General features: G+C 40.5%; 1 protein-coding gene across 1 annotated transcript in view; it reads left to right on the top strand.

Annotated features, from left to right (window-relative positions):
• Window positions 1-12,846, top strand: part of KCNJ5 (potassium inwardly rectifying channel subfamily J member 5) — a 71,668-nt gene that overhangs the window by 12,964 nt on the left and 45,858 nt on the right. The window contains exon 2 of the mRNA XM_060787492.2: window positions 10,659-10,798. Coding sequence (XP_060643475.2) covers window positions 10,767-10,798 — 32 coding nt within the window. The 5' untranslated portion in view covers window positions 10,659-10,766. The remainder of the gene's footprint in view (window positions 1-10,658; window positions 10,799-12,846) is intronic.

Raw genomic sequence — 12,846 nt, forward strand, 5'->3', positions numbered from 1 at the left:
TCCTGTAACCTTTCACATCACTTTCTAACATCACTTTTGTAACATCACCAGGATCACCCCTAGGTCTCTGGATCTAGGATTGTCCTGATCCAGCAATCCTAGTTCAGATCCATACCGATGCACTCTCTTTATCTGTCATGTGGAATAATAAGTCCAAATCCAAGAGCTGGATATGCTGTCTCCTTCCACTTGTGTGCCACTTATGTAACACGTTAGTCTTGCATCCTAGCCAGGCACAGTTTTTTTGTGATCTGAAAAGATTTCTTCTCAGCCTATGATTTTCTTTTAATTATACCCTTCACATATGAAGGGGGTGTTTGTAAATACAGGGAACTTTTCAAGGCAGCTCTCAAGCTAAAACTGCCCGCACTACAGCTTTAGAGAAAATTAACCTCTGTAGCGGGGAAGTCAAAGAGCTTCGCTCCAATTAGCTTTCCATTCCAGAAAAACACTTGCCAGATTTTATTGCCTGGATCTCTGCTTTATCTAGAGGAAAACATGGGCTAATTACTGAGAATGAGTTTGGGTGAAACTAATGTAATGCATTTTATGTTGAACTTTGTCACAACACTGGCCCTATCTACACTGCCATATAAAACCCAGGTTATCTGCTTTAAACTGGATTATATTAGTCTACATTGCCATATAATCCAGTTCAAAGCAGATAATCTGGATTTTATATGGCAATGTAGATGGGGCCTCCGTTTTCCTGAACCCACCTAATGACTTATTCCAGTGGCTTCCCAAGGCATAAATACCTAAAGGTACCAAATCCCATTTGACCGAGGAATCTAAGTAGGGTCAGCTCTCATAAATTATCATAAAGGAATACCAAGTATTGTAAGATAAATTTCAGAGGACGGCAATGGCAAACCTCCTCTGAATATGCTGGACCACTCTAACAACTTCCACATCAGACTACGCAGAGAAGCCATTGAAATCCACAAGCATGTGGACAATTTCAACAGAAAGGAAGAAACCATGAAAATGAACAAAATCTGGCTCCCAGTATTTTAAAAAAACTCTAAAATCATAACTGTAAATAAAGAACAATACTCAGAAATAGGGGAACCCCAGACAAAAACAATCAGGGACAGCTAATCACCTGTCAACAAAGGATTCCCCCAGGCAGTAAGAAGCCAGCCCTTAAAACTGCTAGGCCACTAAATGCTAATCAAGGTGGCCAATTGAAATATTTACACCTATGTCCAACAGACAAAAGTTCTTTCTCCTACCCTGGACATTTCACAGATATATAAACACAATTTTCCTAGTTTCCAACAGATCTCACAATCTCTAAGGATGCATGCCATAGATGAAGGCAAAATGTCAGGAGAGAATGCTTCTGGAATATGGCCCATCTTAAAAACTTACAACAACCCAGTGATTCCGGCCATGAAAGCCTTCGACAATGCTCCTCTGAATAGTTCTTGCCTAAGAAAACTCCTGGAAATTAATGGCATTGCCATAAATCAACAGTCAACTTGAAGGCGTGTATACATATATACTTCCTAAATGGTCGTTATGGGGCTAAATAATCGAAAAATGAAAGTTCTTCAAATTTTGAAGCTATGGGGTGGGACATCCACGTTTTTCCATTTCAGAAAAATTGGAACATTCTATATAAATATCCTTCACAGATTGAAAGTCACCTTGTTTCTTTGGAAACATGGAATGCATTATATATAATTTGATATGGCACAGAATTATTGTGTTTGATATATTAAAAGTGCGTGCTTTTCAGATTAGAATTTCAAATTAAATTTACTATGATTATGATTATTATAGCTGGAGTGGCAAACACTTGAACTTCTAAAGAACACCTGAATTGTAAGAAATCTTATTCATTTCGCCAGGAGTGGACCGAATTTTCTCCAATAAAAATAGTAGAAACTAAGAAAATTACTTTGTATCCATTCATTCTCAATAGTGGCAAGCAGACTTAACAACCATTCCCTCAAAAGAACTGAGAGAATGAAAACAATATTAGGAATTATAAGTACCTGATAGTTTCCATAGTCTTAGATAAAAGACTTCTTACATAGTTTTTATAAATGATTTTGGGGCAGGATAGATGATAGATAGATAGATAGATAGATAGATAGATAGATAGATAGGTATTTACACATACACATACACACATCTTGTGTATGTGTATGTGTAAATATCTGTCTATCTGTCTATTGTCTATCTATCCTTCAGCAAAACTTCCCAGAATATGAAATATGGGAAGTTTCAGAAGGATAGGTGAGATTTGTTTCGGATGAGGTGTATTGCCTTTGCATTTCTTTGAGCCCGAAAGGGTGTGACTTGCCCAAGGTCAGAGAACTGAACCCTGGTCTCCAGAGTGTAACTCCACTACTCAAACTACTATACTAACTGGCTCTAATTTAGAGATCTTCTATGAGATATGGGGTATCCTTAACATATAATTTAAGGTTACAGTAGAGTCTTGCTTATCCAACCTTCGCTCATCCAACGTTGTGTATTATCCAATGCAGTCTGCCTTCTGCCTGACTCCACAGCTGTTTTAATACAATGCGAAGTTTTGGCGCTAAATTCATAAATACAGTAATTACTACATAACGTTATCGTGTATTGAACTGCTTTTTCTGTCAATTTGTTGTGAAACCTGATGTTTTGATGCTTAATTTGTAAAATCATAACGTAATTTGAGATTCAATAGACTTTTCCTTAACATATTCACTTATCCAATGTTCTGATGGCCCGTTTTTGTTGGATAAGCGAGACTCTACAGTATGTCGAAAGGCAACATGGTTCTTAAGCACAAAGGAAGCCTTTAGAATCTGCTATTTAAAGCCAACCTGTAGAGAGAATTTAGGAAAGTTATGTTTAGGGATAACCAACATCTTCCAGGCAGCAACTGCAAAAGTTGCAGTGCTTTTTTGAGCTTGGGCTGTAGACCTCATATCTGTACCAGCTTCCTACAGCTTTGGGGCCACAACAAAGATCCTTCCTCTTAAAATTATTTAGAATCCGTGTAACTTCAAGAAGACTTTCCCCATTACACAAACTTGATGACAGTTAGTAGGAAGAAACAACAATATTTTAACCATATTATCCGTAACAAGATGTGTTCTTAAGGGTGTCTCACCATCGATGGTTGAACTCCATGTGAATAGAGAAGAGATGGACAATTTGCTGCTTAAGGGCCTCCTGGGGACCCTGGCCTAATTTCAAAAGCCCTGCAGGAATTATTAGTTCAAACTCTGTCAAGCAATACTTATTCTTATTTGAGAGCCCAGTGCAAGGAGGAGAGGAAGAGGGAGGGAGGGTATGGGAGGTCAGAAGTGAAAGAAGAGAGAGAGACTAAGGCAGTCTTTCTCAACCTTCCTAATACCACGACCCCTTAATGCACTTCCTCATGTTGTGCTGACCCCCAACCAGAAAATTATTGTTGTTGCTACTTCACAACTGTCATTGTGCTCTTGTTATGAATCGTCATGTAAATATCTGACATGCAGGATGTATTTTCATTCACTGGACCACAATTGGCACAAATACTCCATACGTCCAAATCTGAATACTGGTTAGGTTGGGTGGTGAGACTGATTTTGCCATTTGGGAGTTGGAGTTGCTGGGATTTATAGTTCACCTACAATCAAAGAGCATTCTGAACTCCACCAATTATGGCATTGAACCAAACGTGGCACACAGAAGTCCCATTATTATGTCGTGTCAGTATCAACCAGGCAATTGTATTAGATTTTTAACAATTTTTTAAAAAAACAGACAAAACAGTTTGCAAGCTTGGTCGTTGATTAAATGTCCTCTGACCAGTATCTGGCCATTGGAGTGCCTCTCGTGTTGCCGCAAGAAGGTCCTCCATTGTGCATGTGGCAGGGCTCAGGTTGCATTGCAGCAGGTGGTCAGTGGTTTGCTCTTCTCCACACTCGCATGTCGTGGATTCCACTTTGTAGCCGTATTTCTTGAGGTTGGCTCTGCATCTTGTGGTGCCAGAGCACAGTCTGTTCAGCACCTTCCAAGTCGCCCAGTCTTCTGTGTGCCCAGGGGGGAGTCTCTCATTTGGTATCAGCCATTGATTGAGGTTCTGGGTTTGAGCCTGCCACTTTTGGACTCTCACTTGCTGAGGTGTTCCAGGTGTTCCAATGTTCCAGTAAGATTGTCTTCCAAGAAGTCCCATGACCACCAGAAAATACTGGAAGGATTTTGTGGGCATTGACCTTGAGTTTTGGAGTTGTAGTACATCTACATCCAGAGAGTACTGTGGACTCAAACAACAATGGATCCGGACTAAACTTGGCACAAATACTCAATATGCCCAAATGTGAACACTGGTGGAGTTTTGGGGGAAATAGACCTTGACATTTGGAAGTTGTAGTTGCTGGGATTTATAGTTCACCTACAATCAAAGCGCATTCTGAACCCCACCAATGATAGAATTGATCCAAACTTCCCACATGGAAGCCCCATGACCAACAGAAAATACTGTGTTGTCTGATGGTCTTTGGTGACCCCTCTGACACCCCCTCGCAATCCCTTCAGGGGTCCTGACCCCCAGGTTGAGAAACACTGGAATAAGGGTAAAAGATGAAGGAAGACAGACATTTCAGGCTCTGATATGTAAACAAATTACTGGTGATAAGATGCACCTCTTGAGAGGAAGAAGACTTCTAACTTATTGTATGAAAGACTTCTCAAACACTATCCCATGAATATTACCATAAATGCTACAATGAGCTTCCTTTTCTTTGAACAGGTTTTCTAATAGCCAGGGTTTGAACAAGGTCATTTTAATCAGATTTCTTAAAATGCATTATTTTCCCATTTAGAGGTTGTAGGCTTCCTTTTTCCCCTTCCATTCTCTATTCTTCTCCTCTCTTTCCCCCGCTCCAGAACGGTTCTTGCCAGCTCTGAGCTGCAGTGGAAGGCATAACAAATTAAATTACATAAGGTAATGGGGATCTTTGCCTCCATCGGGTTAACTTTGTGACATTTGGATTTCCCTGTTGTCTTTTCTGCTCTCACTGAGAAAATGAAAAAGAAGATGAAATAAAAATGCATCCCTTCTCAGCAGTTGCAAAGCCTGTTCCAATCTGAACCAGCTCATTAGGAGCTATCGGTTGTAGCAAGTGTATGTGTGTGGGAAAGGGAGAGAGCATAATTCTCCATTTATTTTGGTCAGCATGACTGTAAACCTATGCATAATTAACTCAGTGGTGTATGTGTCTGACTGCAAGGAATCACCTTGTAGATGCATGGAGATTCCCTGTGTTTGACATTTACATGATTATTAAAAATGCAATACAATCTTCCAAATCAATGTTATCACTTAAGCTATTAGTGTGAAGTCGGAAATGCACCATAGGACCAGAAAAAACTCATTAACCTTGACTGAGTTATTTTCCTCAGTCCTAAGTTATGAAAGTGTGCAAGCTCTCTAATCTTAACAGATTAGAGGTGGGCCAAAACTAACAAAATGAAGTTCAACAGTGACAAATGCAGGATACTCCACTTAGGCAGAAAAAATGAAATGCAAAGATACAGAAAGGGGAACGCGTGGCTTGAAGGCAGTATGTGTGAAAAAGATCTTGGGGTCCTCATGGACAACAAGTTAAACATGAGCCAACATGTCATGTAGCGGTGAAAAAAAAGCCAATGGGATTTTGGCCTGCATCAATAGGAGTATAGTATCTAGATCCAGGGAAGTCATGCTACCCCTCCATTCTGCCTTGGTTAGACCACACCTGGAATATTGTGTCCAATTCTGGGCACCACAACTGAAGAGAGATACTGACAAGCTGAAAAGTGTCCAGAGGAGGGCGACTAAAATGATCAAGGGTCTGGAGAACAAGCCCTATGAGGAGTGGCTTAAAAAGCTGAGCATGTTTAGCCTGAAGGAGAGAAGGCTGAGAGGAGACATGATAGCCATGTATACATATGTGAAGGGAAGTCATAAGGGGAGCAAGCTTGTTTTATGCTGCCATGGAGACTAGGACGTGGAACAATGGCTTCAAACTGTTGGAAAGGAGCTTCCACCTGAACATGAGGAAGAACTTCCTGACTGTGAGAGCTGTTCAGCAGTGAAACTCTCTGCCCCAGAGTGTGGTGGAAGCTCCTTCTTTGGAAGCTTTTAAGCAGAGGCTGGGTGGCCATCCGTCAGGGGTGCTTTGAATGTGGTTTTCCTTGATAGGGTGTTGTACTTGATCAAGAGTCTGGAGAACAAGCATGGTGAGGAGCGACTTAAAGAGCTGGGCATGTTTAGCCTGAAGAAGACAAGGCTGAGAGGAGACATGATGAGGGCCATTTATAAATAAATATGTGAGAGGAAGTCATAGGGAGGAGGGAGCAAGTTTGTTTTCTGCTGCCCTGGAGACTAGGACGTGGCACAATGGCTTCAAACTACAAGAAAGGAGATTCCATCTGAACATTAGGAAGAACTTCCTGACTGTGAGAGCTGTTCAGCAGTGGAACTCTCTGCCCCAGAGTGTGGTGGAGGCGCCTTCTTTGGGAGCTTTTAAACAGAGGCTGGATGGCCATCTGTCAGGGGTGCTTTGGATGCAAATTTCCTGCTTCTTGGCAGGGGGTTGGACTGGATGGCCATGAGGTCTCTTCCAACTCAATGATTCTATCATTCTATGAGTGTTTCCAGAACTCTACTCCTAGGTATGATAAGGCAGTGATTCTCAACTTGGGGTCCCCAGATGTTTTTAGCCTTCAACTCACAGAAATCCTAACAGCTGGTAAACTGGCTGGGATTTCTGGGAGTTGTAGGCCAAAAACATCTGGGGACCCTAGGTTGAGAACCACTGTGATAAGGAGTTCTGAAGAAAGTTCACATGGTTGTTGATCTTTTGGCCCACCCCAAATAAATAATGAATAAATAATTCATTCTGATTATTGATTTTGGTGGCTTCTAATGTGGTGGCTTCCATATTGGTGAAGTGAGCAACCCTTTTTAAAGGAGCTATCCAAGGTGCTGGGCTCCCGTCCCACAAACAAGTTCAGCACTTTGGACACCTCCTTAAAAGTTTGAAAGATAGCTTGATGCAGAAGCACTGTTTTACTAGCAGATGAACATCTCACACTGCTCAACAGAAAATGTTGAGAGCCTTGTTATTCATTCCCTTGCTAGGGCAAGTACAAACCAGAAAAAACTACCCCATCTACTCTAGGAATAAAATCACAGGGCTTCACTTCCACTGCATTCACTTCCTCTGCACCATTGATCATTCTTTTCAGTGACTGAATGCTAAATGTTCTGTATAGAGATTTTTGAGAAGCCTAGCTCCCTTCCCATTCCCCATTTCCCCCCCTCCAATCCTAAGCTAATGGAGAAACTGAGAAACATTAATCTCCCCGCTTTCCTTCCATCAGTGGCGTATTTCCAGGACTAATATATTACAATGAAACCAGCAGTCAGCAGCTGGAGCTCTATTATACCAGGCAGTGAGGTTACTTTCTTGCTTTGGTAAGGTAACTATTGTCAATCAGTCCCCTTTGTACTTCTGACGGTAGGTATCTCAGGCAGCTCTTGAAGGATTCCATTGTAAGCTGGCATTAATTTCCCTCTCCGCTGTTAGAAAGTGCTACTGCCAAGGTAACAAAAAAAAAAAAAACCTCCCAAAGATGAAATGCATGCAATTTACATTACTTTTGAGGCTGAGCCAAGATTACATTTTGAATAAGGAGTAATACAGGGAAGGTAGGAAGACACAGAGGACTCCATTTTATAGTGCTCTGCAGTGCACTTGGGTTGAGGTGCACCTCCTTCTGCCATCGTCATCACCAGCAGTAAATGCCAGCTTTGCAAGTGCTTACTTTCAAATGCATCCTCCAGAATCAGGACAAAGTATATAGGGTGGATCCATACCTATGAATTATTACTGTAATGCATGATGCCAACCATTGCTTTGGCCATCTGTGTCAGGGATACTGTTGTGATAGCGTGAATGGCATGTTCTGCATATCTGGATGATGTTCAGCAAGTGACATCCCCAAGGTGTCCGCCAACTTAGTTGTGCTGTATTTCCACAGGCCATTCAGCAATATTTAGAGATGCCACCTAGCCAAAAGTAAATGTCATCCTGCTTGACAGCTGCCAGAAAATGAAGACGTTCAGCCAGAATAAAATTGTATGATCAGCTGGTATTTTCCCCCCCCCCCAAATATCCATAAGATGTTTACAAAAGGAGAAGGAGTTAAGATGTTACTCTTTCAGGATGTGTGTGTGTTTATGTTATATTCTCTTTATGTCTCTGTGGTTGTATGCATGTGTACACACGCACAGTAAAATAGGGATGGACTCCAGCCACTGTTCCAATTTTTTAATACAGTGAATTTATTTATTTACAATATTTATATTCCACCCTTCTCACCCCACAGGGGACTCAGGGTGGATTACAATGTACATATACAAGGCAAACATTCAATGCCATAGACATACAACACATATAGACAGGCAGTCAGAGGCATTCCAACTTTTTCTGGCCACCAGGGGAGCTGTCACTTCACCACCCGTGACGCTGATGAAGTACTTCCTCATTCCCCACATGCTTGCTGGAGATTTTTGTGGCCTTGTAAATTAGTTAAATTAGCTTCCCCACATAAGTGGTACCTAATTTTCCTACTTGACAGATGCAACTGTCTTTTGGGCTGCAAAGGTCGACAACAAGCTACACAAATTGGCTGGAAGTGCACTCCAACCCGGGCTGGGTGCGAATTCATGACCTTTTGGTCAGTAGTGATCTTAATGCAGCTGACTCCCAGTAGTCATATGCTACTTTTCTCCATAACAGGGACTAAGTCAGTTTGTAACAAATTAAAGCAAAGTGAAGCTGGAAAGCATTTGATATAAAAGTTTAAAAATTATTAAATAAACAGTTGCAATGAAGTGCTACATTCAAAAAGTTTAATGGAAGGAGAGCAAAGAGGGGACCAGTTGAGCTTCTCATGGGAGGGAATTATGCAATTTGGAAGCACCTACCAAGAAGGTTTCACTGAATCCCAGCCAATATCTTTTAGATAGTTGGGACCTAAGTTAAGTTGAGCTTTAAAGGTAATAACTAGTGTTTTGAACTATGCCTGAAAAGAAATTGACTGCCAGTGAAGTTGTTGCAATATGGTAGTTATGCATTTCCCCATAACCTTTAATCATCCCTTGTAGGAGTATTTTGGACCCGCCACCCTGACATTTATACAGCTTTCCATTCTGTACATGCTCAATTGCATTTCCCATTTTTAAAACAAGATTTCAGTTCTTCTGAGAGAAAAGGCACTTTGCCCATCCTGTGCGGAACTCGGTTTGAAATACCAGTCCTGTGATGAGAGGTTTGCTTGGCTTCCTTCCCTTTGAATGAGATATTAGGCCTTCACTTAATGTCACTCCCACCCCTCCAGCCTTGGCTCGTGAGCAAAAAAGCAGCATGATATGGAGAAACTTGATAAAAAGCCTCTTTGTGCCACTGATAACAGAACTATACACAGCCTTTTCCTCTCCTTTCGCAGCCACAGCAGCTTTCAACAACCTGTCCTCAAGGTGCAAGGAGCTTTATACCAAAGTGACATATTTATTATCCTTAGCCCTGTTTAGTCATGGAGGGTGAACTCAGGGTGGTCCATGTGACTTGACAGATTCAATGGCAGGCTGTGCCCTGATGGGAGAAATGCACAGCAGCTTCACCTTCTAGCGCCTGATTCTCCTGCTAGCAAAAACATACCACTAGTACAGATTTCCCCCATAAGCAAACACACAGATCATGACTGCACCTGACTTAGGCAATTCGTTTAATTTGAACTGGGTTCAAAAATGCAAACACAAAACAAAAAAGGAAAAGTGTGCTTCTATTAAATCCATTGCACTGTTAACATTCTTGATGCTGCAGGGAGGTGAGGAAAGAACTTAGAATGTAATTTTGCCCATGTATCCTCCGGCAAAATCGCACTGTGTTTGAGTCTGCATTGTATTTAGTGAAAGGTAGGATGTCTTTAACAGAGCTTGAGGGTTCTGGGATACAGTTCCTAGAATCCACCGACAACCATTGCTGTGAATGCTGGAGATGTAGTCCCAAAAAGTAATTTTTCCAAATTCTGAGTGTCAGGATTCAGAGTGTATAACCCTCCATGTAATACTGAACTTTTTTTCATGTCAGGAGTGACTTGAGAAACTACAAGTTGCTTCTAGTGTGAGAGAACTGGCCGTCTGCAAGGACGTTGCCCAGGGTATGCCCAAATGTTTTTTGATGTTTTACCATCCTTGTGGGAGGCTTCTCTGAACTGCAACTACCATTATGTTTAGCTAGTATAAATAAACAATGAAGAATCATGGGATTTGCAGTCCAAGGACAACTGGATAGCCATAGGTTTCCTGTCTTACCCTAAATTCATTATCTATTCAAGGGTGAATTGCTTGACATATTAAAATTATGCGCCGGTTGAGGAACTGATAAAGCAGCATGAAAAATATGTTTCTTGCCTGCCCCCACTTTATATACATTGTATATTTGAACCCAATTAGTTTAATTTGGCATTACAGTGTGTTTTTTATTGTTTTTATGTTACATATAGAAATTTTTCAGTGGATAGATTTTGTCTGAGAAACTTCCAACACTAATAATGGATTGTTAGTTTTTCCATGTTTTCCTTATGTTTGCAATCTCTCGCTTCTATTTCTGCAGCAATTGTGCTGAAGCTAATGGAGAAATGACTGTCCTAAGTCTACTCAAAGCATGCAAGACTATGATGGGATCTGAACTCAGGGTTTCCAGGATCAAAGCCAACATCTTATGTCTTCTACTGTACTGCCTCTCATACTGAGGTAAGGCTTCCTTCACAGACACACCTTTTACTTAGTGTTGCTAGGATTTCTCATTACGTCAAAACAAGATGATAGAGTAGGGTTGCCAAACTGAAAATTGGAGAGAGCTACTGGATCTTGAATGACTGTGTAGAACAGGCATGTGCAAACTTTGTCCCTCCAAATGTTTTGGACTGTTAGGAATTGTGGCAGTTGAAGTCCAAAACACCTGGAGGGACAAAGTTTGCCCATGCCTGGTGTAGAAGAAGGAATTTTGGCATGTTTTCCTTGTTTCATAGCCAGTCAACAAGGAGCACCATCTGAACATCACTCTTCTACAATAAGGGGACTGGAAACCTCTCATTTTCAAATTGGCAATTCTAGTTTGATATATTAAGACCTCTCCATAAGAAAAAATCACCCACCATGAGATTTTTCCATTTCTGCAACAATGAGAAACACCTTTTTTTATACTTATGCTTTGTTGTGCAAACAACATTGATTTGTTGCAAAATTCAATATGCAAAAAAAAAAAAAACCTTGGAAAATGCAGAAAATTATTGAAAAAAATGTGCAAAAGTAATGTAAACTCAATTAACATAGAGAACTTCTGGGCCATTTCATTCTCCCCTGACTGAATGTGTATGAACCTAGTTCTTGCCCTCTTCTTATGCTTCCTTCAGCAGACCTCAGGACCAGAAGGCTCCCATTTCCAGGTAGATGGTTACATTCAAGATTTAATTTCCTGGGGTGAGCTCTTGAAAGAAGGCAAAGCCAGGAAAGCTTCTGCATTCTATATTTCACTTTGACTCATTTAAGATCTGCCTCACCAAAGAGGCCACTATTAATGAGCCACTTTAGTTCTTGCCTGGGTCTGGAAAATATGGGCACCTTATCTATGGTTCTGAAACCTATTTTCCTTCATTTCCCAAATTTCTATTATTGCATTGAGCAAGTCCTTTAAAATAGTTTGTACTTAGGCTCTTATAGTTGCTGTGTTCCCATTCTCTTGGTAAACATCTCTGTCTCTTTTGCTCTGATGCCTAAACCATATTTCAACAGAAGGGTTAAGTTATTATTGTGCTGGAAAGATTAACAGTGAAAGTTCACTTCATTTGAAGCAGATAGGATTTTTATTTGGAGAGGACAATTTGCTCTCCCATTCTTTACATCCCTGATTCAGTCTTTAAAGTTTGAGCCAAAACCTAAAGTAGATGTATTGCCCCACTAGTCTCTTTGCCACCTGGCTTAGACTTATGCACTCCCTTTTTCAAAGACACACCAGTCTAATCCCATTGTTGCTTCATCTCACCTCCTTCCTAAAGTGGAGAGAAGATCAAAGATAGAGAATGCATAGGGCTGGTTAGATTTTAATAGGATTTTTAATGTACCAGCATCATGATGCATGTTGCTATCTTCTTTCTTTGATGTATTGAGGTGTTGGTAAGTAGCTTCTCCACAGGAGATTCTTCCTTTGTCCAAAAATGAATGCAAACTTTCACGGAAGATTCTTTCTTCTTCTTCCCCTCCTCTCAAAGGGAACAAAGGGGTTCCATTAATCAGTGTGGTACCTTCTGGTACTTCTAAAAAATATTGGTTTGATGGATATTATATTTGGAGATTTTTGACAAGCCATTTGCATTTGTACTTTGATATCTAAGAGACCTGGATTAATTTGTCTAGGTTTTTGTTTTGTTTTGTTTTTTTGTAGAAAAGTAACAACAACTCTTTAATGAGCAAACTATCTAAGTTACGAGATCAGAAGACTTGGGAGATGAGTGTGTTCTTAATGGCAATATTTGACAAAGATTTGTTATTATTGGTGCTGAACTTTCAAGTGATCCAGCATACAAAAATGTGCTGTGCTATAAAACTTAGACAAACTTGTGTATTACTACACATATTCATAGGTCTCTACTAATAAGATTTCTGATATTGTAATAGCATGATGGGCAAAATCATCATTATCAAATTATATAAAGCTACAAGCATTGAATGAGATAGTCACTCAGAAAAAAAGTTAAACCTAAGGCAAGGATGGTGAACTTGAAAGGAGCTCTATTGCTGGC

The sequence above is a fragment of the Anolis sagrei genome, chromosome 7, assembly GCF_037176765.1.
Source record: "Anolis sagrei isolate rAnoSag1 chromosome 7, rAnoSag1.mat, whole genome shotgun sequence".
Classification (NCBI taxonomy): Eukaryota; Metazoa; Chordata; class Lepidosauria; order Squamata; family Dactyloidae; genus Anolis; species Anolis sagrei.